The sequence below is a fragment of the Brachycentrus maculatus genome, unplaced genomic scaffold (assembly GCF_059751285.1).
Source record: "Brachycentrus maculatus isolate JH-2025_06_01 unplaced genomic scaffold, ASM5975128v1 h1tg000370l, whole genome shotgun sequence".
In the NCBI taxonomy this organism is placed as follows: domain Eukaryota; kingdom Metazoa; phylum Arthropoda; class Insecta; order Trichoptera; family Brachycentridae; genus Brachycentrus; species Brachycentrus maculatus.
Genome location: NW_028281119.1, coordinates 2,068,410 through 2,094,435, shown reverse-complemented (window position 1 = coordinate 2,094,435; position 26,026 = coordinate 2,068,410). Strand labels below are relative to the sequence as shown.

Below are 26,026 nucleotides of genomic sequence, written 5' to 3'. Positions count from 1 at the left end.
TCATAATAACTGCTTCAATATTGAAAAACAAAAGCATATGTATCAATTTATTTAATTAAAAATAGATCGCAAACGTGTTCACTCAATTAACGTTTTACCTACGGTTTATTATTTTTGTCGTATTAAATCTTTGAAAGGAGTATCGAATCCTTTGTTGGTACACCATTAAAATTTGTAATTTTGTCTCAAAATATATTGCTATTGAAAATACTACGCCTTGTACCATATATATTATAAACAAAATAAAAATTCAAAATATTGTAAATGTTTTAAGTTAATACCGGAATGAAGATATCGCTTTTTACGGACAATAATATAATAAACAAGAATTTATCTTAATATAAATAAGATAAATTCATAAATATATAAAAACAAAAATATTTCAATTTTTATATTATAAAACATTTCGTGAGTTTTAAAAGCATTAAAATTAAATGAAAACAAAACATTTATTAGAAAGGCAACCTTCGTAATCAAAAGTAAAGCCATATGGAAATTTTTTGATATTTGCCAAAATAACAGTCTTATAATCTATTTAATAAGGTTTTTTTCTTATACCGTATAAAAATATTAAAATATAAAATTTCAATAAAAAAATTCGATATTTAGTTACGTTAATTTTGAGTCATAAAAAAGACTTGTATTAATTTAATGATACCTAACAGCACGAATAACTACTGCATTATAATAATTATTCCTTTGTTTTGTAGCAGAATGTATATCTTAAATACCAAACTCGTTCCTTTCAAGGTTAATAAAATTCAGATACCTCAATCAAATTTTATTGTTCATGGAATTTTTTTAGTTTTATTACACCGGCGTATAATTTCTAGGTTTTCTAATCCATAATATCTCTTATATAATAACGGTAATTACATTTTTACCACGAGTAATTCACAAAACGTTTTATTTTTATTATTTTTATGAAATGTTCATTTTTGAGTACGGAAATGCACTTAAGTATAAAGTAAAACAAATCAAATATTTTGGATATCGACCAAAATGCAATAATAATATGTCCACAAATGCACAAAACTTTTTTTTTTAATTATTTATAGAAGTGTAATTAATTTATATAGGTGTAATTTATGCCGTCGAAATGCGATCTCTCAGAAGAATGTGCGACAAAACGATGTATGATAGATGTACGAATAGTGAAATAAGGAAGGAATGCAAAGCTGAGATAAGCATTATCGATAAAATTAAGAAAGGTGTGCTGAGATGGTTTGGACATGTAGAACGAATGAGTGAGGAAAGAACGGTAAAACAAATTTATGAGGCGAATGTTAGCGGGAAAAAAAGCAGAGGAAGACCGAGAAAAACATGGCACGATCAGGTATGCCAAATACTTGAAAGTGGTCAGGTTAGGAGTCGTAAAAATCGGCGGGTATGTATGAGGAGATACATGAACGTGGAAGAGGCGAAGAATGTTTGCAAGGACAGAGTGGTGTGGCGCTCTATTCTCTCTGCCTACTCCTGCGGGGAAACGGCGTGATGGTTAGTTAGTTAGTTAGTTAGTTAGTAATTTACTTATATAAATAAATGACTTAATTCGTTTGTAGACATGTAATTATCGCCTAGGTGACGTTGGTTATGATAGAAGGACCTACAACCTGAGCACGAGGAGAACTGACCCCATCAGTCTACAAAGATCATACGTTGGGATGGAGCCAGGAAGACGGAGATATATATATATAATTTAAAAATTGAGCGAGTTTTAATGAAAGTTCTCGATAGTTCTTTACACTTTTGATAATTAAATTACCGCCACACAAAGATTTAAATTACAAAAAAAAATGATATTACAGCCACATGAAATTAGGAATGGCTGCATACAGAGATTTGAGGCTGAGCAAATTTGTTCAATATATAATATATAGAAGTGATTAACGCTGTTTTTGAAATTTAACCACAAGTCGAGAAAAACAGTGTAACAACAAAAGATTAGTCACGTTTAAAATAAACCAGGGGGGTAAAAACCCATTGAATAAAAACAACAACAACAAAAATTATGAGGTTGATATAGTCGCAGCAGAGGCATGATTTAGCAACTTTATTTTAGTAAAGAGTAATAGATTTTTTTGACAAATGTTATCAGCGTCGACTTTTTAACACTTCATAATCATTTATCGTAAAAAAATTTGTAGTAAAATTTAAATTTAAAACCGGTTAGTTGGACTTATAAATGGAATTTTTAATAATTTCTCAAATAAATAAAAAACGAGTATTTGAAAGGAATGTATCGAAAACCTTACTGTTTTTTTCCATTAACAAAATTTTTAAGAATTAGTGCAATATGTGACTTTCACATACATATATCATATCAAGTTGAAACACTTATCGTAAAATTATTATTTTAAAAATTGACATATTATCTGTAGGGTGAATAATCCAGTGTCCGATATAATAAATAATATTAATATTGTGAAGTAACTGTATGAATCAAATTTGATATATTATTTCGACTAAATATATATATTTTTTAAATCTAACCCTACTTCACATGATCACTTAACTCCTTAAAAATTTATTCCTTTATCCAAGAAAATAAAATGTTTTAAAAAAAATATAAATAAAATGTAAAATTTGTAAGCTTTTATGACGGGTTTCCAAGTCCAGTCCAGTTCAGATATGAAGAAAATATTTATTGCACAATGTCTATGGCTTCATGCCGTTTTTCCTTAGCTTCTCGCGCGGATCGAGGGTGATTCACAGTTAGATTGTCGTCCGAATCCACTGGCGATCCGACTATCCCGACTATGTGACCTCAGCCGACGGGAAACGAAACGACTTTTTTGCAAGAAGATCTTTGATTTATAAAACGCGCGTGTCACATACTCGTATGCGAGTACTGCGTTATACGCAACGGTAGCGGTATCTCTAAAAATATTTAATTTATTACCCGAGAAAAATAGATAACAAACATTTTTTAAATAAGGAAAGAATGCAAGGCTGAGATAAACATTTTCGATAAAATTAAGAAAGGTGCATTGAGATGGTTTGGACACGTGGAACGTATTAGTGAGGAAAGATCAGTTTAACAAGTTTATGAGGTGAATGTTGTTGGAGGGTCGTCCGCCGCCGTAGTGTAATGGTCAGCAAGCTCGGCTACCGTTCTGGAGGTCCCGGGTTCGAATCCCAGGGGGGGTCAAATAAATAAAAGTGATTTTTTCACTGTAATATTTATTCAATATTACCCTGGACTGGTACCTGAAGCGGAGGGCTGATCACCTTTCCTTAATGTGATCAAGATAACACTGTGTTTGTATAATGCAGTGCCCTATGCACCATTGGTGTGCGGATAAGGGTTTGAATTGAAAATTGAATGTTGTTGGAGGGAGACCGTGAAAAGCTTAGCAAGATCAGGTGTGTCAAATACTTGAAGGTGCCCGGGTCAGGAGTGGAAATAATAGGTAGGTATGTATGTACGAGGAGATTAATGAATGTGGATAAGGCGATTAATGTCATGAGCGTAGGACCTTGTTCTCACCCTACGGATGATATTATATTATATTATAGAAGTATCAACTAGAAACGAAGCATCCATAGTTTTCAAACGAAAAAATATAGAAGATTGATAAAATGCTCGAATTTCACCATTTTCTTTCATTCGGCTGCCATTGCAGCTGAGAGCCGAACGCCACTTCATGCCCATTTAGAAAAAAAATGGATTATTGTTTGTTTCTTAGAACATAAGTTAATTGAAAAAATGTGTTTATATTTGTTTTTACTTCTCACCTTTCAATAACCCTTTTCTTTTCAATACCATAAATTTATTTCGAAGAAAAAACTTATTTTTTCACCACAAAAACGGTGTTTTAAGAAAAATGTAATTACGTCAAATGTTACATGGGTTGAAAGAATATTAAATTGTGATTTATCGTATGTTGGGGCTTAAAAATGATAAATGGTTCGTCTACCTTGAGTCAAAAATCATTCTTGATGTTTCTTGGATAACCATCCACTGGATATATTCCTAATTAAAGGATTAAAGGTACACGCTAGTATTTCATTTAAAATAATAAAAATTCTCTGAAACAGTCGGTTTTATTATTTTATTTTAATTATGACTAAATAAATAGCTCTAGGGTAACCTGTTTGAGACGGATGCACAAACGCTTTGCTCTGCAAAGAAAAATCAAGTGAACTTTTTACATTACTGTAAACTTGTATTAAACTAGTATGTCTGTTAGTCTGAGATGATACATACAATGTTGCCCTGGCAGGCTCAAAGAAAATAAATCATGACTGGCAATAAATTAAATATTAATAAGACAAAAGTTTTCTTTTTATATTTTATAAAAGCATATATATATCACTTGTCTAGCCATTCAATATTCGTGATTTGATCTCCATTTTGCAAGATATAGTAAAATTTTATTAAACTTAAATTGTCAAGTTCTTATAAATTCATTTCGTTAAGAGCATGTATTAGTTTCTTTCAACTGGTTTACTGATAAATATGGCATATCCCATTATCGATAAATAGTTTTCCATGCCAAAAAAATATTTGGGTGCTGAAAAATTATGTAAACCTGGAAGTAAATAATCCTAGAATATTTGAGATTCAAAAAAAAATTTGAGCCTACCAACAATTATTGTCGACATATTTGCGAATATATATATCCCCATGAAAAATGCCAATCCTATTATTAAAACCAATATATTAAACTAACTTACTAACCGTCACGTCGCTTCCCGGCAGGTGTAGGCAAAGAGAATAGAACGTCACACCAATCTATTTTTCGAAAACAATATTCACCTCTTCCACATACATGCATCTCCTTATATATACACGACGATCATTCCGACTCCTGACTTGTTATATTTGAATTATATACTAAATACAAACCCAAATAAATTGAATAACAATAAATAGACCAAACATTGTCAAAAATATGTTTAATTTTTAAAACATATCTTTGTCATTTGTTTTATTTGAAAGCCACAGAAAAATCAATTTGCTTACCATCACTAGCCTCCTCGGTGCTCGAAAGGGTGGAAACAGAAGGTGTTGCACCTCCCCACCCAGTAGAACTGCCGCTGCACTCTTGACGAGACGCCTTCCAAATCTCCAGTTGAGCGTATAGAGTACTGCCAGCCTGTTAAAATAAATAAAGAAAATATTTCATTACTATTATGAAAATGACAATATTATTTTGTAGAAACAAAACCACATCATAACCAATCTAACTGTTCCTTATTTACGTTTCTTGAGAAATGTTCTACATTTTAAAAAAATATGCTATTTCGATAAACTAATTATGAAATTCAGTATTATTTATTTTCGGTGAGTGGTTATATACCAACAATTTATTTTTTTTAGAAAAAAATGTAAATAATGATACGTTATTCTTATTTTCAAAGTTTTTAGTACTGTTTTTGATTCACAATAATAATTTTATTTCTATTGTATTGAATCTAATTTTATAAATATACCATTATATCATTGGTAAGTGAAACAGGTATGAATATATTGTACTATGTCTTATTGCTCCTTAAACACCAAATAAATAACGGTTGGTTAAGTCATACAATGACATCTTTATGGAATGTCGTGGTTTATGAATACATAGATTTATTTGCCATTCTGAAGAACTCGGCTTATTTGTGGATATTATTAATTTATTGAATCTACAAGAGGCCGTTCACGATTCAAATACTTCGGGGTCCAACACACGCAAATGTGAGAGCAAATATCAGGTATACGAAGCAACTCGGTGAGATCATTTCTAAAATCATATATCGGTTCAACCCATCGCAATTACCTATAACAAGCATCCAGGTATCTTTTCACTTCTGGCTATATAGAAATTTGGGTACGCGATGTATACATCGCACTTCGATTTCAATGATCAATTTCGAACATCCATCCTCATTTTTTTTAAATTGGCAATAATTTATTAATAATGATGAAAGTAGACTGAATGCAGTCGAAATGCGATCTCTCAGAAGAATGTGCGGCAAAACGATGTATGATAGATGTACGAATAGTGAAATAAGGAAGGAATGCAAAGCTGAGATAAGCATTATCGATAAAATTAAGAAAGGTGTGTTGAGATGGTTTGGACATGTAGAACGAATGAGTGAGGAAAGAACGGTAAAACAAATTTATGAGGCGAATGTTAGCGGGAAAAGAAGCAGAGGAAGACCGAGCAAAACATGGCACGATCAGGTATGCCAAATACTTGAAAGTGGTCAGGTTAGGAGTCGTAACAATCGGCGGGTATGTATGAGGAGATGCAAAGAACGTGGAAGAGGCGAAGAATGTTTGCAAGGACAGAGTGGTGTGGCGCTCTATTCTCTCTGCCTACCCCTGCGGGGAAGCGGCGTGATGGTTAGTTAGTTTAAGTTAGTTATTAATAATTTTGGATAATTTATAAAGCGCTACTTTAAAATACTTCCCCAAGTTCGCTTGGGATATTTGATGGTTAAATTAATTTGTTACATGACACCGCATATTTCAATTACTAAGAATGTTTAAATAATCGTAAAATAAAAGTACAAATAAATAACACGATGCATAGGTAGTGAGATAAATGAACCTACTCTACAAAAAATTATAAAAAATTATTACGTAAGCTATATTTATAGCATTACTGAGAATTGCTTGTAATTTGTTTATTTCTATTTCGAAACCAGATAATCTATAATATTTAATTAATAATACTATATCTGTGATTGTTAATATTATAATAAATTTGTGTTATTTTTTTTTATAAATACTGGATTTAAGCCCACAAATTGATAATTATCAAGATTTTTTTATTGGTATCTCAGCAGAGATGAGTGGTAAGCACTGAACTGTGTATAAATTGATTACTTTAAACCAGCAAATGACATATTGTTAGCCCAGTAAATACTCAAACTTCCATATTACCATCTCAATAACATCTTCGTCTCCGTTGAGATATGGACAAAAATAAACCTAATAATTTATGTACTGGTTTAAAAAAAATAGTTTTACAAAAATGGTCGTTGGTTTTTCATTTAGATTATAATAATCATTGTTGAATTTACATTCATCTAATTGTTTTTAAATTTTAAACTGAAACTATAATTGTATTAGGGTTGAGATTGATAAAGAAGTTAACATTTTGATATCGTAGAGTAGATAACTTCAGCATAAAATAATCGGTAACCTCCCTGACCTTGTTTTAAAATACCAAAGCCATTAGAAAATAAACCTAAAGTAATGATAAAAGTAATCTTTACTGCGCAAAGTAAATCTATGACTTCCATATGGACTCCCAGCCTTGGTTTTATATAACCAATCATTTATTTCATAAAATTAAATTGACGATTAGCTTTAATATCAACTGTAGTCACTCTTAATAAAACAATTGAAAATTGATGTTAGTTAAATAGTAAAGAAACGAATGCCAAAGTAATTGAAACGTGCTGAGAAAATTCAGAATTGAAGTAAATACAATGAAATGCCGTTACACCCATTGTACAAACAACTCACAAGACAAAATTCTAGGAAGTAAAGATAAAAGAACAAAAGCATAAATTAAAAATTGACACATTCGTATTGTGTTAGATCTATTAAACGATGAAGTAGGTAGTTTTCTATTTAGAATTTACTTGAGTGTGTCCAAAAACTTGTTCACAAATCTGGATTACAAACTCAAAATGTTGTAAATAAATTAACTGGTCAATATAAGCTAAAATAATAAAAATGATATTTTCTGGCGTTGTGATTATAATCCAGGATTCGGAAATCACATAGTAATAAAAGAGTTTATGCTCAATTAAAAGGATTCTTTTCATCTCACCAATAGATGCCTCTAGTGTAGTTCTAGTGATTCAAGAACAATGTTTCAAAATTGGTTCATATGTATAGAATTTCCACGAATTTGAGTAGTTTGGTTGTCGATAATGGGTAGAATTGGTGAATGTTACACGTGTGTAAAGTGATCTCTTAAACAATCCTGTGACGGTCGTCACCCCCGTAAATGCTCAGACTTCCATATTCTTCTTCATCTTTGATGAGATGTGAAAAGATAATATAGAATTTGCTTATTTACTTATGCTTCATCGTCTTCTTGAAAAATCCACTGAAACTTTTTAAACGCATCTTATCTATTGAGATATTTTGTTTATAATATAAAAATAGCGTTCAGACTGGATCAGACAGACTAAACACATGTCTTACGTTAAATATTCTGCTTTCTCCAAAGCTCAAATCGTTCCAAGACCTATTAAAAATATTCAAAAAAATATTTTCTCCTGATGATTTTTTCTCACTTTGAATATACTCGGCACAAAATATTATCTTTAGTGCAATTTATATGATAAACATCCTGTCCCTATTGATATTAAATTTTCTTTTTACACTTGTTTTTTTTTCAACAGACAAATCTTAAATTATACTATGTTTATATTTTTATTTTAATATCTCAACATAGATGAAGAAAAATATGGAAGTCTGGGCATTTATGGGGCTTATGACCAAAAAGATTTCAAAAACGGCTTAGTTATCAAAAAATCATATGAAAACTAACTCTCATAATTGGAGATAATCCAGATTTGTGAACAAGTATTTAGGCACCCTCAAAATTTTGTTAATACTGTGCTTACTTATTCAGTATATTGAAAAAAATTGGCAGGACAGATTGACTTGCCTTCAAATAATTAAGTATCAGATTTACGCCTCGTCTACCCGATACGGTGCTCAATGCACCATTGGTTGCAGAAAGCCGTAATTTTAAAAATTAAATATGAATTTCTTTAAAAAATTAGACAACTGCAATGTAATTTATTTAGTAAATAAATTATCTGGTCAAATTATAAGCTTAATAATAAAAATGAAAATGGTATATTCTGGCGTTTCTCATGTGTGTGATTATAATCCAGGATTCGGATCTCACATACTAATATAAGAGTTTCTGCTTAATAAAGAGCTTCTTTACATCTCACCAATAGATGTCTCTAGTGAAGTTCTAGTGATTCAAGAACAAGGTTTCTAAATTGGTTCATATATATAGAACTTCCAAGATTTTTGAGTAGTGTGGTTGTCAATAATGGGTAGAATTGGTGAATGTTACACGTGTGTAAAGTGATCACTTAAACCAACCTATGAAGGTCGTCAGCCCCGTAAATGCCCAGACTTCCATATTCTTCTTCATCTTTGATGAGATGTCAAAAAATAAACTGCAATGTCTATTAAAATCGATGTGATAAATTAGAAGTTATATCAAATTCGTATTTTCATTAAGACGATTAAAATTTTTAATTGAATGAAATAAATATTACTTTCATTAATTTATTCGGCAATCAGTTTGTGGTAATGTCTATTCGTTTCCCAGGCATAAGGTGTTTGAAAATCATGCGGAAACCATCGAAACACGTGTCACAATCAATTTTAAGGAATAGTGGTATTTGCCAAGTAAAAAATGCAGACTTTATCTCAATGTATAACGAATAAAGATGAATGAAAGTAAAAGTATAATTATTTAATTTAACATATTTTGCTTTAAGTATACTGTTATTACTTTTCATCATTTAAGTTATGCACTTGTTTTTTAGTATATTTTCATACAAAATATTTTATTTTATGTCAAATGAACCTAAGAGGTTTACGGTCTTTGCCTCAAAGTTTGGAATAAAGATAAATAAATAAAAACATTTATTCATCATTTTAAAAAGCTTCATACTACACATTAAAAAGTTTATTTTATAATTTTAATAAAAAAAATTGTAAAGCGATGTTTCATCGGTCGTAAAAATAATTTTCACAGCCTTCAGTATTTATTATTTGACTCGTCACTGATTTTTTTACCAACGTCACAGGCAGAAAGGATAAGTAATTATCCTTTTGCTGGTGCTATCTTTATGGATAATGTATAATTTGGTAATTGAAGAACACCGCGTTTAATCTAAAAAGAATTATTATTATTATAAACGTGTCCGCCTCCGGAGTGTATTGGTTAGCACGCTGGGATACCGTACTGGAGGTCCCGGGTTCAATTCACAGGAGTGGTCAAATAAATATTAATGATTTTTTCACTCTCAATATTTATTCAATATTACCCTGGCCTGGTACATGAGGCGGAGGGCTGATCATTTTTCCTTCATGTGTTAACGATGAAGATAACATTGCGTTTATATAAAGCAGCGCCCTATGCACCATTGGATGCGATAAAGGTCTAAAAAATATATAAACACGACAAGTTTTTTTTTCGGAAATTAAAGAAGAAAAAGACCTTTATGTTTAATATTGCACTTGGATGGGTAGTATTGGGTGGAAGCCTTTATTTATAAACAGAAAAATAATTTGAATGTTGTTGTGTAATTTTTTAACAGATCCCACCCCATTACGTCGATTGGAAGCATTCTTGTGGCAGAATAGTTCACTTCTTTGTAATATTTGTAAATTTAAAAATAAACATTCTAACATTGTAATATAGGTTAGTTCATGAAACAAGCTTAACGATTGACTTTTTACATAACGAAAAAAACTAGAATTAGAACAAACGTAACCGCTATACGTAAACGAGATCAGATGTATCGCATTATTTTTACCTTCCACTATCGGTCAGGAATCGAATAAATGTAGATGAATGATAAATTTTACTCTATTAAGGCCCAGTATACGATAAGTCGCAACTTATTTTTTTCTAAACCCAGGTAACATTTTTCGTAATTGATTTTTTTCTGAAAACACAGTTTGGGAATTGAAAAAATAAGTTTTTCTTCGAAATAATTAAACGGTTTTGATAAAAAAAGAGTTATTGAATGGTAAAAAATAAAAAAAAAATATATAAATGTACATGTATTTTTTTAAAAAAAACTAAAGAATATCCATTCTAATAATAATATACATTCTTTAAAAAAAACGTATCTGGAAAGACATGCTACGGCGAATGAGTTCTGTCCTTGCGAATATCCCATTATTATTTTTTTGTATTAGAGTTTTCATTACAAGTTCAAACTTTGAACACGATTATCAATTATTGAAATACTCGTTTGCTTTTATAACATCATTATTTGGCTAGATGAAAGTTCTGCAAGGCCGAATATATGAAAACTTGTCACTAAAACGGCCCAAGTAGGTTAGCACGATCACTTGTGGAATGCTAATGTGTTGCGGAAACTTTCTCCATTGCAAATACATTAACATTAACACAAACTAAGTATAATATATTCGCTCCTTCTTCAGACACAAGAACATCACGCACGCGCTGCTTTTAGTCATGCGACAACAGATTGTCACTGATAAAAACCGGCAAGATGCTAACGCGTAAATATGTAATTAAAGAAATTTAGTCTTTATCGTTTTCCTTACTTCTATTGTGCATACAGCACTGCAATAGACGATTGGAGGTGCAACGAAATGCACTGTTTTTATCGTTATCCTGATTAAGATTCGAAGAACCGTATTTTTATTATTGAATAAATCATTTTTTAAACCAAAAAAATCCAAAACAATAATACTTTCATTAATAAATATTCAATAATATTATGACATATCTGTAGCTAATAATGTAATAACAAATCCACGTTTAAAGGTGTACTCTCAAATGTTCAAATTCAGTACGCAAAGAATTTATATTGGTATTTGTTTTTTTTTTTAAGAATATATGTATATTGAAAATTTTATATAATTTTATTTTAACTTTTAAGTCCTTAGCTTTGAATAAATCTTTCCAAAACCATATACATATATTTCGAAGAAAATTGTATGTTTTCAATACAAAAACGGCGTTTTAAGCAAAACATTAAATTAAGTTTAATGTTATCTGGGTTTAAAGAAAATTAAGTTACAATGATGATTATTTCGCCTTAAAGAAGGTAATAATCGCTTTATTAACGACGACGGCGTGACGCGAAGCAACAGTTTTGTCGCTCTTGGAAATTGCTGCTCGTGCGCTGTAGCCCTAAATCTCTATTTCCAGTGGCGCTTCCTCAAATAAAGAGTACCTACTGACGTCACTCTTGCATATAAGGTAGTTGACAATACGCCATTTGGTGGTAAGTGGTGTATGCTGTACATTATTAATTGTTGGTAAGCTTCTGCCTACGCGATGCGGTATTGTAATGTTTTCACAGGAACCGTTATCAGGAACATACAATCTAATAATTGTGTACGTACGAACTACGAGTAATACTCTGTATGCGACATTCACTTTACAAACATAGATACGGAGAATCACAATAATAATTTGTGTGCGTTTTTTGAAACATTTCGAAGAAAAAACTTATCAGAAAAGAGTTTGGGAAAGCCTCTTTCTATCTTATCAACAAATTTGATTAATGATGTACGCACGTCTTTACGTTTAGAATTAAATGAATCACTACATACTATAAATATAATTTTACTATACAATTCTATTCTATATATGAGTCTACTAAATTGCATTTTATTGTTAAAAAAAACATAATATTAAAACTGACATTAGTTTAATACCATAACAAGGCGAAACAATTTGTCACAAATTTTATTTTTATGTGTTTTTAACAACAAAATGCAATTTAGTTGACTGTAAAAATCAGTGTTTGATTTTAACATTTAATATATAAATTAAAATGGAGTTCTACAAATTAAACGCCAAATCTATGAATAAATTCTGTTATGTTTTATTTTTGATATACTGCGTTCTTTAGATGCAATCTGCATTACATTAATTTTTTTACGGAACTGTGAGACTTTTTGATTTTTTTTATCTAAAATACGTCATATATTTATTAAATATTATAAAAAATCTAATTTGATACTTAACATATCACTTTTTTTCTTATCCGGAAAATATCTCAATGTGTATTTATAAAATTTGCTTACAAATAAACAGCATTTCCGAAAGATGACTTTTGATACTTTTAGGAGCTAGTACAACTCTTATAATTGTTATCATCTTTAGATGAAATTCATTTGATGTTTTAATTTCTGACTAGTGAATTTAATACTTTATTCCTAATATACAGTTCAGTTCAAACTAAATTATAACTCTATTTCATACAATATATATTATTTCTTATATTTTGACTTGACAAAAACAAAATAAAATATTGTTGACTTATTGAACATCAAAGACTAATTATATACACCAAAATTCAAATACAATTTCAATGAATTTTGAGATAAATTTACAAAGTATAGATGTGGAAATAGTAAGGTTATGATTTTACATACCTGGGGAGCCCTTTGCACGAAGTCCTGTTCACTAAGGGCTGCCAGCTTGGCTCCATCCATAGAGAAGTACTCCATAGGAACTAAGGGTAGCGAATACTGCCTTAATGTCCACAGCAACCAGGCCTTTACATCCTCACCACTCCATAGGACTGGATCTGTGGCAAAAAATTAACAGAATAAATAAACATATCTTTCTCATAGTGTCTAATAAAATAAATAAAATAAAATATATCAATAAGATAAATACATGACTTAGTCATGTTACTATGCGTCATCTACTTTTGGCTCGACCTATTCCACTATATGATATTCAAGTCATATAGACCTATAAAATTTTATCTACCAATTTCATCGGCTGGTACATTAATAATATGCATATCATTGTTTGGCATCCAATACTATGAACGAACGTGCAGAAAATTTAATTGTAGAGTGTATTGAAAATGAAGAACGAATTTTTAGTTGGTATTAAATGAAAATACAATATTTGATTAGCGTTCTTTTAATTGATTTTTTTAACCCTGTTTTTGAGATATCTTTATATTAAATATTTTTATGATACACAATGTTTAGTTTAATTTTTAGTCATGAAATGTTTAACACATTTACAAGTTTTATTTCCTGTATTATTGTACCCCAAGTACAACACTTGATATGTAATATTATGTACAATATTATAATTTTATAGGTAACTTAAAATCGTAAAAGCAGACGATAAATTTTTATTCTTTCTTTTATTAATTGATTCGGCAGTCACTTTGTGGTAAAATCTATCCATTTCTTATTTAAGTTTTACTTATTAATAGTGGTATTTATTACGTAAAACTTAAATAATAAAAACATATTCTATCGAAATTCGACAATTTCTCTAAAGCTGACTGTAAATACGATAAAGATTATGTTATTACGATATGTTGTAGTAAGCGGATTTTTAGAAATTAACACGTATTTTTAATTCCTAAATGTCTTAGCCGTACCCCACGTACGACCGAGACATCTAGAGAAACAGAAATAAGAAATACGGTAATTCGTGTTATGATTTTTACTAATAATAAAAATAGATGAATATTCTTTAAAACAATCTCATAAATTACTATCCACGAATTTACAAAACACACAAGTAGGTACCTACGATAAAATACTAACGCAAAAAACAGCAGCAGGCCTGAGAATGACAGACACTTTCGATCTAGACAATCATTTGTCTAGTCATGTTAGACAACTAGAATATATGTATTTATTGTGTATATAATATATCAGATCATACACAGTACAAGGTCGCCCGGAAATGCCCAAGAAACCGGCAATTTTCTTAATAATAAAATCTAACCAACGAGCATAAAAAAATACATCAATACATTTTGACACTAACACGCCACTTTTATAATCAAATTAATCTTGCAATTATTTTAACGACAAATATGTTTAATGTCGTATTTTACTGAATGCGTAGTTACCGTGTAAATTTATCATACGTAGGATTAACACCGAACAAACACGTTTTGGTGTTTACTTAAGAATCAACCGGTTAATTTTGTTTAATTATGTACGTACACGTTTAAAAAACCGGATGACTTCAAGCCATTTGATAGACAAGAGTACACAATCGTCTAAAATTTTAATTTCAGAGGCAATAAGTAGTTAAGGTATAGAAACGTATCTACCATTGATCACGTTACAACGAAAACCCGCTATAAAAAGTCGAAGCTTTCAAACATTCGTTTGAAAATGCCATAACTAGGCGAAACAATTGTCACAATATTAATTTTTGTATTTTTTAAAATAAAATACAACTAAGTTAACTCAAAAATCTGTGTTTAATTTAAATATATATACATACATAAATCAAAATGGAGTTCTACAAATTAAACGCCAAATCAATAAATATATATTTTAAACTAAGGGCGTACTCATAGCAGTTGTATACTTAGGGCAGATTTACGAAGTTTTTTGGGCACTATTTTATAAACATCTATACGTCACGCTTGATACTATTTTTATCTGCTATTTGGTAGAACGCCCGATTATTTTATAAAATAATACGGCAGTAAGGTTATCTATATGTTACATAGAGTAATAAAATAAAATGTTTATTTTTTAGGGAATTGTTGACTGTCTTAGTATTTTTTTTATCCGATACGATGACTCTTCGTTTTTATATAGATTTAAATAAACTACTAAAACATATTTATTAAACTATTTTAACTACCACATTTTTCTTTTATTTTAAAAATAATATAATAAAGACGCTTTTAATCTCAAATAATGTTCTTAAAGACACGTACTGGCATTCCTGCAACAACCACACCCAAAACTTGATATTAATAAAACCAGTTACCTGAAGTCCTACAAACTTTATAGTAGGTACCTGGTTCAATTTACAATCAGATCAATATCTCCGAAGCTAATAATTTATTACAAAAAAAATATCAAAACAACCACAGCTTTTATCTATGCTTTATCTAGCTATAGATAATTGGTAATACAGACGGTAGAACTAGTTATTTTTTGCTATTGTTTAAAGCTTCAATTAGTTCGATATCCATATTTGGTCAAACCTATTGCCACAGACTAATTTGACAAGTAAAAATATATAACTGCACCAAAAATACTACATATGTTAACGTTATTACGACTTTCAAACTAATGAGCATTGTCGTCGCAGCATGAATTAGGTAATTTATCAAGCAAACAAAAAATTACATAGTAATAATGCTCAAATATTAGATTTTTAACGTAACAAATAGTACTTCCTATTGTCTACTGTAATTTGAGAACTGATATTTCATTGATTAATTATGTTTTGTCAAAAAATTTCAGATTATAATATAATATATTCTAAACAAGATTAAAACAGTACAAAACAAGTTCATAAAACTACTTTTGACATGTTTTAAAATACAAGACCCCCCGTAAGCTGACCTATGTATCTAGGAAGTTAATAAAAATCAACTTCGTTGAAAACATATATTTTTCTATTGTCATAATCATTTGTTAATGAAAACGGCTACTTAAATTAACTTTGAATTATATAGTACATATAAAATGTCGTGTTTTGAAAGGAGTACAAGACTCGAAAGGATAATTATTTAATCATAATGGGTACTGACAAATAAATAAACAGTTTTCAATCGATTATATTCGTAATTTGATCATATGTTTATAAGATTGTTAGTTTGTTATAAGTGTAATTACTTCACGTAACGCTATTTAAAATAAAGGTTTATCGTGACGAGTATCATAACACAAATAAAGTGTAAAATCTTTTTCAAGTATGGTTCTCAAAGATTCGTAACAAAGAATGGTTTCAGATGTGATTTTTTTTATATTTCTTTAGTTAGCTTAAATTACATTTAATATAAACAATTTTTACACGTATTTCACATCAAATAAATATTTACATCAACATTTTTTTAAATTCTTTTATACTCTTTTCACTCTTCATACATTCAGGAATCTCATCATACATTTTCAAACCCTTATACATACATAATACAATTTTGCGACTCTGTTTTTTTTTCAAAAATCGCAGTCTTATTTATCCTTATTTCTAGTATTAGTCTAACATATTATGTATTAGTCTATTTTTTATAGGTAAAGTTCCTATTCCAGTCGAGTTCTTCTCTCATTTTTTCTACATTCTTCTGTCTTTTTTTCTTAAGTACTTCTCCTATAGCTTTATTTTGAAGAATCTCCAATTTATTTAAATTTCTTTCATTTGCCAAAAATAATACTGTGGAGCGTAATCTACATACATGTTTTATGTTTTAACCTGTTTACGTTTTTAGATAAAAATGTATTTTTAATCCAGTTATATTGACTGTTTGCATCAAACCGGTCAATCCGTTTCAATTGTGATGGGATAATAATGCGATGATTCCGATTCAGCGTACTGATACATGTCTGATTGAATACGGTAACTGAATAACCATACCGAATTATTTAGACAATGGTATGTATAATTTTGCAAACAGTTTCCATCCACCCAAATCCGTGTGTATTAAAAGTTAACGTATTAATCACCGTTATTTTATTACTTATTATTGTTTAATTTACTGTACACAATGGAGTCCTGGTTCCAACCCTAATGTATGGAAGTGGAGCATGAAGTTGAAAACGATGCGGAATGCATCGAAACACGTGTCACAATAGATTTTAAGAAATAGTGGTATTAACTAAGTAGTACTTGATGGTTAGTAAGTTTGTTATGGTTCATATTTTAAAATTACGAATGTAGATAAATTAAAGAAAGGCGGGGCATTGATTGCATACGGGAGTTCAGGTTTTGACTACGCTGTATACATAACTTTTTTATTCCGTGATAAAAAATAAATAAATTTGTCCGCCTCCGTAGTGTAATGGTCAGCATGCTCGGCTACCGTTCTGGAGGTCCCGGGTTCGATTCCCAGGGGGGTTTAATAAATATAAGTGATTTTTTCACTATAATATTTATTCAATATAACACTGGACTGGTACCTGAAGTGGAGGGCTGATCACCTTTCCTTCATGTGTAAACGATCGAGATAACACTGCGTTTATATGAAGCAGTGCCCTATGCACCATTGGGGTGCGGTAAGGGTTTTATTATTATTTATTATTAATATAAAATAAAACAAATATGCTTATTAATTTTTAAACATTATCATTAATTTCTTGACAAAACTGATCGACAAACTGCTTCAAGATGCCAGAGTAAATTTTCGTATTTCTGTAGCTCAAATATAAATATGTAAACCAAGGGTCGTGCTTTAAATATCCCTGTTTTATGCCAACTCTTATATATACTTAGTATTTAAATAAAGACAATAGAATGTCATATTTTCCTTATACGAGTATATGTAACGTAAAGTATAAACGCAGTCCTTATGCATCGCGCATACAAAGATCCTTAAAAACCTGCATTAACATCGATATAGGTCGAAATTACGTTTCTTATTTAATTTATGACACTGTTTAAGGTCACAAATATTTATAGATTTTTAATTTGGGTTAAATCGTTTATTAATATATTTTCCTACAAACGCCGCCCTTAAAGGATCATTCATGTAAGGGTAGCCGAAACATGTGTAGGCGGACAAATTAATTAATACCTGGTTTAAGGCCTTACTCGCAATAATATACTTCATTAAGTATCCGGCTGTTTAACGCATGTTGAGCCTTAACCATAAAAAAATATGTCTACAAGATTGTCCTTTTTGGCTTAGTAAATTATATACCGTGTGATTTGTTTTTTAGTATTATTTTTTATATTTTTTAATCCATCAACATAGATCAATAAATTTTACAGATGAAGAAGAATATGAAAGTTTGGGCATTCACAGGGATTAATAATACCTTGTCATTGACCGGTTTAAGTGATCATTTTATAAATTGTGTAGCATTCACCATTCTGCCCATGATTGACGACCACATTACTCAAATTTCATCTCAATTTATGTTTATATTCATTTACAGATTTATTTTCTTTTGTGTACATCACAATTCTCATCGTATATTAAATAATAAAAAAATATAGCATTATTTATTCCATATACACATACACATACATACACACATATGTAGACAGGTAGATAAAATAGAAAATAACAAGTGGACACAGCCGAGAATCACACCAGAAGTAGAATTTAGTAAGTAGCATTTGTACTTCAAATGTGATTAACGCTTGTTACTTGGTCAAAGACATCAATAGCAAAATAATTTGTTAAGGAATATCTGTTATACATTTTATGGTAGGAACATGGGTAGAATAGTGAATGTTGTACAGTGTAAATACCCAGAATTCCAAATTCTTTTTCTTCTTTGTTGAGATATCGCTCACTCCTTTCAAGAACGTCATAAATAAAAAATCAACAATTTTCATTTGTGCATATTTTCGGAATGTCTAGAAAATGTACTATATCCCAGCAAAAGAGGCATATTTTTAACTAAATATTTACCCGCTTCAGGGCAGAAAGTGTTGTTTTTGCATTTTGAAGAAAAGTATTGTTTAATTATTTTTTTAAATATACTACATATTTTTCAAATGGAAGAAAAACCTTTTGGTTTTACCTAAAAAGATCTGTTGCACAGTAAAAAGTTCAGTAAGTGGCTTGATATTTATTTTGAATACATTGTATTATATTTTTTAACTAAAAACGTTCTCCTGAAAAATCAAGTTTTTTGATTTATGACGTTCTTGAAAGGAGTGAGCGATATCAATTAAAAATCTTAATATACACAACTTGAATAAAAATGATCGCATTCATAATATTGAGAATAACACAAATTTTCTTACAATGATCGCTGGAAACTTGTAATTAACTTGTACGTACAATATTATGGGAATTATCTCTAGTTTCCTGCAAATTATCACGTGCAGAGGTAACGAAGCGTTTCGATTCGCCGAGTTTTATATCTAATTGCGTGTTGTCTAATTGTCTTTTGCACTGTTCTATATGACTCTATGGTAATACTGAATTATGTTTTCTTGAATAAAATCTAAGACAATGGACCGGTAAGACCTCCTTTGCAACAGAGTATAATATTATATGTACCGGCATTAGAACCATCTCAATATTGAATCAATCTAATTCATATTCTTTATTTTTTGTCATTTTTGTCATTAAAACCTTTAAAGAAAATGCTTTTAAAATCTTATGATAAAATTAAAGATTGAGTATTGGGTAGGTATACTCTTTTCTCCTTTTATCTCAATCTGTATTTTTAATGTTTAAATCTCAAAAGTTTTTTCCAAATTCAATAATTAATATTGTATTTTAAAAATCGTTTCAAAATTTATCATCTATAGAGTCTTTTTGATAGAATGAAAAAATCTATTTTAGGCTCAGAAAACCGCATTTACTCTTTCCGAGTCAATTTTGCCTAAAAACCATAATTGACCAGTCGACTTGATGAGAATTGAGGAAAAGATATGTAATATTTTAATATTATGTTGTGTAATCCAATTTGTATTATGTACCAGCTTCTTGTTACGAATGTTCAGCAACTAATTCATTGTGTAATCTTGGAAATTTTACTCACTTGTAATATTCCAGTATATGATTCATAAACCAGCAGTAAAGTTATCTATAGCAATTTAAGAATTTTCGCAATCCGCGAGTTTAAAAGACGTTTCCTCATAGTAGCGCTTACCAATTAATTTCATTAATTGAATCGGCAGTCGCTTTGTGGTAATATCGATTTATAAAATAAGTTTTACTTGGTAAATACCACTATTTCTTTAAATCTATTGTGACATGTGTTTCGATGCATTCCGCATCTTTATCAAAAACACCATAGCTTAGTTCAAATTTGAGAGTTGTATATTTTTGTCAATAGGAAAATAAATAAAAGAGGGAAGGTTTTCGTTGCTGTCATATTATTAACTATGGTTTTTTTTTATAATTTATTTTTGAATTTTTTTATTTTAAATTAAAAATGAAGCTGTTTCTTATTTTCGTTAAATTAGTTTTCTATTTATTTTTATCAGTAGGAACATAGACAATGCGGAGAGGCTTTATGGTAGTCATTGTTCATTGTGAGTTTATTATTATGTACATTTTTAAGAATTTCTTTCGCTTCGAAATTTTGCAGTTTATGACTCTTAGTATTGATAATTTGTATGATTAAATTAAATTAAGTTATCAGTCGATTCAAAAGTTTAGTTAGTTTAAAAATACGATACCATTTTTATATTTTCGACTATTTTTCTTCATAATAGCCTCAAATTTCTAAAATCTACCGCGAATGCCCGACAGTCAGTCAGTTGAAATAATTATTTAAAAATACTTGAACACCTGTTTCATTCAAGCAATTTCACTTAAAAAGGTGTTACTTATTTTTAAAGCCAACAAATCAATCGATAAAAAGACTACACCATTTTTACTCTGCGCTGTGGTTCTTCCTACGAGTGAGTGGATTCTTTGATCACCGCTTGACGGACTACTTTCATCGCAAGGTGTGTTTTATAAATATTTATGTATGTGTTACTCATATTCACGGTTGACTGAGCCATACCCAGGTGAAGGCTTGTTTGTATGTTGCATAAAAATAGCAATTTTCTCTAGGGGATGAGTGGGATGGTCTACCCACAGAAGAATTCGCTTACTGTGAATATTGGTTGACGCGTGTACAGTACACCCACGAAGATGTATGTACTTGGAGAGGTAATTTCTCCGTTCAGAAGTGGTACGAGAGAGATCATTGTCAGCACTGTACGATGACGTCAGAAGGCTGCGCTCGCGGCAAGGTCTTGGCTGTTCAACAACTTTGCCTACTGGACGCCACACATACTGCATTCTCGTGATATAACGTCCAGTTTGGGACGCATACAAACTCAATTTAAGAAATCGTGCAAAAAATTAGGCTATCACCAGTCTTGACGAAACGGAATATCGTTTGTAGAAAAGAAGAAAGAGGAAGCCACACTAACAACACTTAACTTTGAAAAAAAAAGAAAACCGGCAAAACAAAGAACGACAAGAAATTAAGTTTTTATTAATTTTGCAACTGGCGGAAATCGATCCCGCTATGCCGTCGTTTTGCAGTCGAACATACATCCAACTACGCTATGGTGCTTGCTTAACGTTTTAATACTCCTTCCAAATGAAACTCTTTGGCAAAGTAAAACTTACATAAGCTAATAAGGGTACGGGTATGCAACTCCGGGTGCTCTAGACAATGATGTTTTACTCTTTTTTTCTCTTCTATCGTAGCTTCTTTTGCATAAAGCAACAATATCATTTTATTTGCCATACGTTATCTACGCAAAAAAAAACACATTCCACTACCATATCCAGGAATCTACACTGCCTTCATATAATCATAAACGGTGCCCAATGCACCATTTTGATGGGGACCAGAAGAAACCGTTGGACAATTAATATCTCGAATGATAATATAATAAATCATAGATAATTTTATTATAAGAATTCGATCAATTCATTAAGTGATTCGGCAGTCACCTTGTGGTAATATCTATACATTTTCAAGTTTTACTTGGTAAATACCACTATTTCTTAAAATCTATTGTGACACGTGTTTCGATGCATTCCGAATCATTTCACTATGTTTAAATATGATGCGGAATGCAACGAGACACGTGTCACAATAGATTTTAAGAAATAGTGGTAATTACGAAGCAAAACTTAAATTAAAAATAGGAATGGTACGCAATCACCCTCTAAACCTAGTTTTATTGGACCGCTGTTTAGACTGAGCTTCTAGCAATGTATTACGTTTGTCCATTCTGGTTTTGTATTCAGCAGACCAACCTGTGTTTGGGGGACCATTAGCGACTGATCGTTTGCAGAAGAATTGTGGATTTATTACACGCTCCTACCATCGCTCGACGTGGACTGAAATATTCAACTCTCAAAGGCGACGAGCATGTGAAACTAATGGCCTGCATGCCTCTCATTACATCTGTCTTACAAAATTAAAAAATAAATTATTTTTTAATGTTGAATTTCACGGTATCGATTTTTCACTGATATTTAAAGTACAAAACATTTTACGTACCCGAATAAGAGAAATTACAGAAAAGAGAGTTTTACAGTGACATATTTTTGTTTAAAAACACAAGATTTTCCTTAAAATATAAATATTTTCATATTATTTTTGACACCTCATCAAAGATGAAGAAGAATATAGAAGTCTGGGCATTTACGGGGCTGACGACCGTCATAGGCTGGTTTAAGTGATCACTTTACACACGTGTAACATTCACCAATTCTTCCCATTATTGACAACTACACTACTCAAATTCTTGGAAGTTCTATATATATGAACCAATTTAGAAACCTTGTTCTTGAATCACTAGTGATTCAAGATTCAAGAACAAGGTTTCTAAATTGGTTCATATATATAGAACTTCCAAGAATTTGAGTAGTGTGGTTGTCAATAATGGGTAGAATTGGTGAATGTTACACGTGTGTAAAGTGATCACTTAAACCAGCCTATGACGGTCGTCAGCTCCGTAAATGCCCAGACTTCCATATTCTTCTTCATCTTTGATGAGATGTCAAAAATAATATGAAAATAAGTCCTGTAATTGGAGATAATCCAGATTTTGTGAACAAGTATTTGGACACACTCAAAATGTTGTATATAAATATTTGTCAATTATGCATCAATAATAGAAACATAGTTCTATGTATTAAATCCCTTAATGTGATTTATTTATGAAATAGTCCTTTGCATATTTAAATTATCATTTTAAAACTAAAGCAAATTAGAAAATCAAATTAAATAGGAAAACAAAAACATATCGTACAAAAAAAAGACAATTACAAATTAATGGTATTTACTAGCTCTACCCAGCCTAGTATTCCTGGTTAAACGGAATTAGGAGATTTTTTCATCATTTTTTTATAACTCACTTACCCTTCAAAAACTCTTTTTTTTCAAAACCATATATTTATTTCGAAGAAAAACTTATTTTTTCAATACAAAAATGGTGTGTACGTTAAATGCTACCTGGCTTTAAAGAAAATTAAGTAGCAGGGTATTGATTATAACGCCTTAAGAAAAATATAGACTTTTTAATTACAATTTATGTAAAGAAGTGCTTGAGAATAAAAATAAATAAATTGCTCTTATGTAAGGAGAATCTCAAGTGCTTGTAAGTTAGCATCTTCCCGTCTGCAATTATTGCGTGTCACAAAACCATTATCACCTTATATAAATACAAATTGAACACTTTTAGCATAAGCAACGTGACCAATTGAATAAGTAAGTATGTTTCTTAGTATTTTTGGATGTGACTGAATACATGAATTTAAATGTTAAGAAATAAAAATCCGTCACGCGCACCATTTTTGTTGCTATGGGTGTGTATCGGGCTCCTGAGTGCTACCGAGTTTATATTATCTCCATTAACAATAACAAAAGTAAGAAGAAAAGGTAGTGAGAAGAATCGCCTGTCAATGCAGATAAATCTAAAATCTGGGTCATGCATAAATCGCTAAAATGCAACTAACTGTGATGATACTAAATGTATATGCGAATGAAGTTGATCAAAATCTTACCTGGAGAAATTCCTAGTGCTGAACACGTATTATCCACATCTTTCCTCATCTGCTCGATGGCCAGAGACAGCACGGGTTCAATCTTCTCTCTCGCTAATACGCTACTGCATGATGTCATCAGAGTTTCGCTAGATGAACCCATTCCGTCAGGTTCTTCCATCTTGACAGTCAAGTTCGAAAATGGAGAAAAACTCGACGTTAATGATTCCAAGTTCAACGGTCTTAGGTTGAATTTCTTCTGGAATGTTGTATCTTGCAAAACTTCTCGCAAGAGCTGGTGATCTTTAGGTTTAGAGTAAGGCTCGGTTTTGGGAATCAAGAGATTCTCGTAAGTCGCCTGCAGCTGGTTCTCAGATTGAAGCTTCTGTTGCGAGTAAACAGAGTCCTGGAGGATCTGGTTTTCTTTCAAGAACTCTTCTATGTCGATGGCCGCCTCGTCCTTGATCACGGTGGACGAGAACTGGGAAGGAGAAACGGGTTGGTTGTAGTGGGGAGAAGAATGGTTGGAGTACGAAGTGCAAGTGCTCGCCGGAGAGTGAGGGTAAGGAGAGCTTCCGGAGTATCCGGGGGAAAGGAGATTATTGGGTTCTTGCTTGACGGACAGATATGGGGAATAGGAATTAGGAGAGGAGTACGATAAGTTGGAAGTGTCGTACGGAGAACAAGGCTGGATGCTGAATGTTGGGATGGATCCTTCGTCCGAGGAAGGAGACGGTGTCGGGTAAAGCGGAGACTGGTATCCAAAATTATGGAACTGCTCAAACAAGAGAGTGTTAGGATCGTTCTGATATAAGTTCGATCTTTGGGATTCGGTCTTGAATGCCGGCATGGACTTCAACTGGGGAATGTTGTCTTCCAGGATGGTCGTGGGAAAGTTGAAGTCCCGGAGGCTGGAGTCCTTGTTCTCGATGCAATCGTCCTCGTCGCAGGCCCCGAACATGGGCTCGGTGGTGGGGTCCCCGAGCAGCGTGACCAGGTGGCGCAGGGAGGGCGGGGACACGGGCACCTCTCCGTCGGGCGGGAGGAGGGACAGGTCAAAGCTGTCCGCTGTGAAGGTGTAGGGCGTGCTGGGGGGGGACTGACCGGCCGAGGGTACCGTCTGGGGCATCTGGAACAAGATAAATGCCAAATAAAAATACATTCACACAAACCTAAGTACTTCACATAGTCCTCAATTTATATATATATATATATATATATATATATATATATATATATATATATATATATATATATATATATATATATATATATATATATATATATATATATATATATATTTATATATATAATATATATATTTATATTTATAAATATATATATATATATATATATATATATATATATATATATATATATATATATATATATATATATTTATATATATAATATATATATTTATATTTATAAATATATATATATATATATATATATATATATATATATATATATATATATATATATATATATATATATATATATATATATATATATATATATATATATATATATATATATATATATATATATATATATATATATATATATATATATATATATATATATATATATATATATATATATATATATATATATATATATATATATATATATATATATATATATATATATATATATATATATATATATGTATATATATACAAATACATACATATATATATATATATATATATATATACATACATATATTGTAATTATGCTCCCATTCTTAAATATAAATACATCATATTTAACGGATTCAAAGTCCAATGGTTGATTGGTGGTTTATAGTTAGTAAAATAGGCGCCGATGTCTGTCAATCTTCTAGTCTAATAACATCATATTTAAAAAAAAAATAAGCATTACTTTAAATTATTTTAACTAG

The 26,026-nt window shown here is 30.7% G+C and overlaps 1 protein-coding gene across 2 annotated transcripts in view; it reads right to left on the bottom strand.

Annotated features, from left to right (window-relative positions):
• Ets98B (DNA-binding protein Ets98B) overlaps window positions 1-26,026 on the bottom strand; it is a 53,573-nt gene that overhangs the window by 10,784 nt on the left and 16,763 nt on the right. For both annotated transcript variants that reach the window (XM_088270099.1, XM_088270100.1), the window contains exons 2-4: window positions 24,142-25,249; window positions 13,136-13,290; window positions 4,970-5,102 (exon numbers count right to left, since the gene is read on the bottom strand). In XM_088270099.1, coding sequence (XP_088126225.1) covers window positions 4,970-5,102; window positions 13,136-13,290; window positions 24,142-25,249 — 1,396 coding nt within the window. The remainder of the gene's footprint in view (window positions 1-4,969; window positions 5,103-13,135; window positions 13,291-24,141; window positions 25,250-26,026) is intronic.